Source organism: Seriola lalandi, unplaced genomic scaffold (assembly GCF_002814215.2).
Source record: "Seriola lalandi dorsalis isolate HSWRI2012SDOR001 ecotype SW California unplaced genomic scaffold, Sedor1 jcf7180001973329, whole genome shotgun sequence".
NCBI classification, from domain to species: Eukaryota; Metazoa; Chordata; class Actinopteri; order Carangiformes; family Carangidae; genus Seriola; species Seriola lalandi.
The window spans coordinates 1-2,090 of NW_019443995.1; the positions used below are offsets into that span (position 1 = coordinate 1).

The 2,090-nt window shown below is 37.0% G+C and overlaps 1 protein-coding gene across 1 annotated transcript; it reads right to left on the reverse strand.

The window, feature by feature from the left end:
• Window positions 1-327: 327 nt before the first annotated feature.
• LOC111651776 (calpain small subunit 1-like) lies at window positions 328-2,083 on the reverse strand. Its single transcript, XM_023401822.2, has 3 exons — window positions 1,970-2,083; window positions 1,759-1,837; window positions 328-474 (listed from the first exon to the last, which is right to left on the reverse strand). The coding sequence occupies exons 1-3, from the start codon at window positions 2,045-2,047 to the stop codon at window positions 350-352; spliced, it is 282 nt and encodes a 93-aa protein (XP_023257590.1). The 5' UTR covers window positions 2,048-2,083; the 3' UTR covers window positions 328-349.
• Between the last annotated feature and the right edge of the window lie 7 nt (window positions 2,084-2,090).

Genomic DNA, 2,090 nt, shown 5'->3' on the forward strand with positions numbered 1-2,090 from the left:
CTATTAGTTAACTGCTTGTTCTACCTAAGTGCTTTTGATTTCCTTCACTGATGTGACTATGTCTCTTTTGCAGATAACCCTGCCTAAATGTGGAGAAAAGTTGTTTTAACTATCGGACTGTTGCAGAGATTCAAACTGTTGACTATTCTTTATAGCTTTTGCATTTACTGTCATAGAAACATGTTATTCTGCAGGTTTTACACTCTAAAATGTTTGAAATTAGTATTGCCCTCCAAGGAGGAGCAAAAACTGTTGTGAGCACCACTCACAAAAATACAAAATGAAGTATAAAACAGACATCTCAGTTAAGTGTTGTTTGCTATGACAGTAGAGAGAGTAGAGTGCAGATTTACTTACGGGTCATACAGTCAAAGCGCAGGATTAGAGTGATAAAGCTCTCCAGTGTTATGTGTCCAGAGGAGGCACCATAGCGCAGAGCCATCAGATTCAGCATGTCATCGTTGATCCTCTTTCCTGACCAACACACATTTAGGAAAAAGAGTTCAGGCAACATCTTATTTTAGCAACTATTGTTTTTGTCATTGATTCACCTACAGATTTTGTTTTATTTCTCTAAGCCATTACACTGTCACGCTGTCGTAGCTCTCTGGGACTCTTGAATAAAACAGAGCCAGCCATTGTTAATGTTATAACCAACACCTGTGCTATAGCAATTCCAAATGTCTGCTGTGAAAGATGCTTAATGCGCTTTGACTGTCCATGTTTGCATGTATTATAATAATGCAAAATACAAATTGGCTCTGTTTAAGTACTAAATTGTTCATCATTGTGTCCCTCATCTGTTTAAATCAGTTTGTGATAAACAAAAGCAGATGATGACATTACATAATCGAAATACAGATGACAGACAAGTCATCAATTTTTTAATTGAAAGGTTTGGAGTAGAGTTAGTAAACTCATGCCAAACTTTATGAAAACATTAACATGGACATAACATTAAGATAGTTCCTGCTACATGCTTAATCATGTGTTCCATGGCAAGGGAAAATTTGCATACATCAATAACACGTGATGCATTTCATTCTTTATCATTAAGATTAAAACCCTTCATATGCATAAAAGCAGTCTATGGGTAAAATAATTAACACACTGTCATTGCTGTGATACACCACCCTTGTATACTTGTAGAAACCCTACTTGTTCTTCACATGGGAAATAAATGTTTCCTGGTTGAGACATCCCAGCCTGTTCTTGTTCAGACATATAACCTATTATGTTTTTTGTGGTTTGTGTGGTTGCTGGCCACCAGCCACAGCTGTTTCTTCCTTGTTAAATGTTTTCATTTATGTAACCTCTTCTTGAGGTATTAGTTGAGGTAATATTAGGATTCAATGCATCTATGAATATCATAATACAATATGCACATTTTCATTTTAGTCTAGGTTCCTAACCTTCTTAGCCCTTACAAAAAAGTTTACTTGGGGCCTCTCATCACATTTCAGGTGGCTGTGAGTTGTAACAGTTCCACCAAAGAGATTTCCCCTCTAAAGTTGAGAAAAGTCTAAAACATGAATACAGATTTCCATGGCAGAACTTTGTTCTTCTTCTTTCCCACTCTACTAACCATTGCATGATCCCACAAATTTATATTATACTTCACTTATGTAGGAGTTGCAATACACAACTTATACTTCATCCACAGCTTGTGTGTACTATTTATGGGGTACCTGGATAACTTCCAGGATGGTTCAATTAGTTATGTCCTTAGCAGATGAAAAGATCTGGTTCATTGTCTACCTGAGGCCATGATTGCATTCCTGAGCTCACTCAGTGACAGTGTTCCTGTCTTTGAAACATCAGTGCGGAAGAAAATGTCCTGGGTGAAGAGAAGACATTTAGTTATGTGAAACCCAAGACAGTAAGAACACACAAACCATGATCAGGAAAATCATTCTGATCTGATGTTTTATTATGAAACATGTTTCATCTTTCACTTGGTTCCTTTTACCTTGTATGTGGCAACCTTCTTCCACAGACGCAGAAATTCCTCACCATTCAGTTTGCCAGTGATAGATGTCTTTAACATACCATTAAGGTTTTACATCAGCACATGCTATTTCATGTCTTGG

Bases quoted from the DNA above. Each gene is read 5' to 3' on its own strand.
- LOC111651776 (XM_023401822.2), bottom strand. From the start codon at position 2,047: ATGTTAAAGACATCTATCACTGGCAAACTGAATGGTGAGGAATTTCTG. The intron at 1,838-1,969 runs GTAAAAGGAACC...CTCTTCACCCAG, and splicing joins AGAAGGTTGCCACATACAAG to GACATTTTCTTCCGCACTGA. The intron at 475-1,758 runs GTAGACAATGAA...TGTGTTGGTCAG, and splicing joins GAATGCAATCATGGCCTCAG to GAAAGAGGATCAACGATGAC.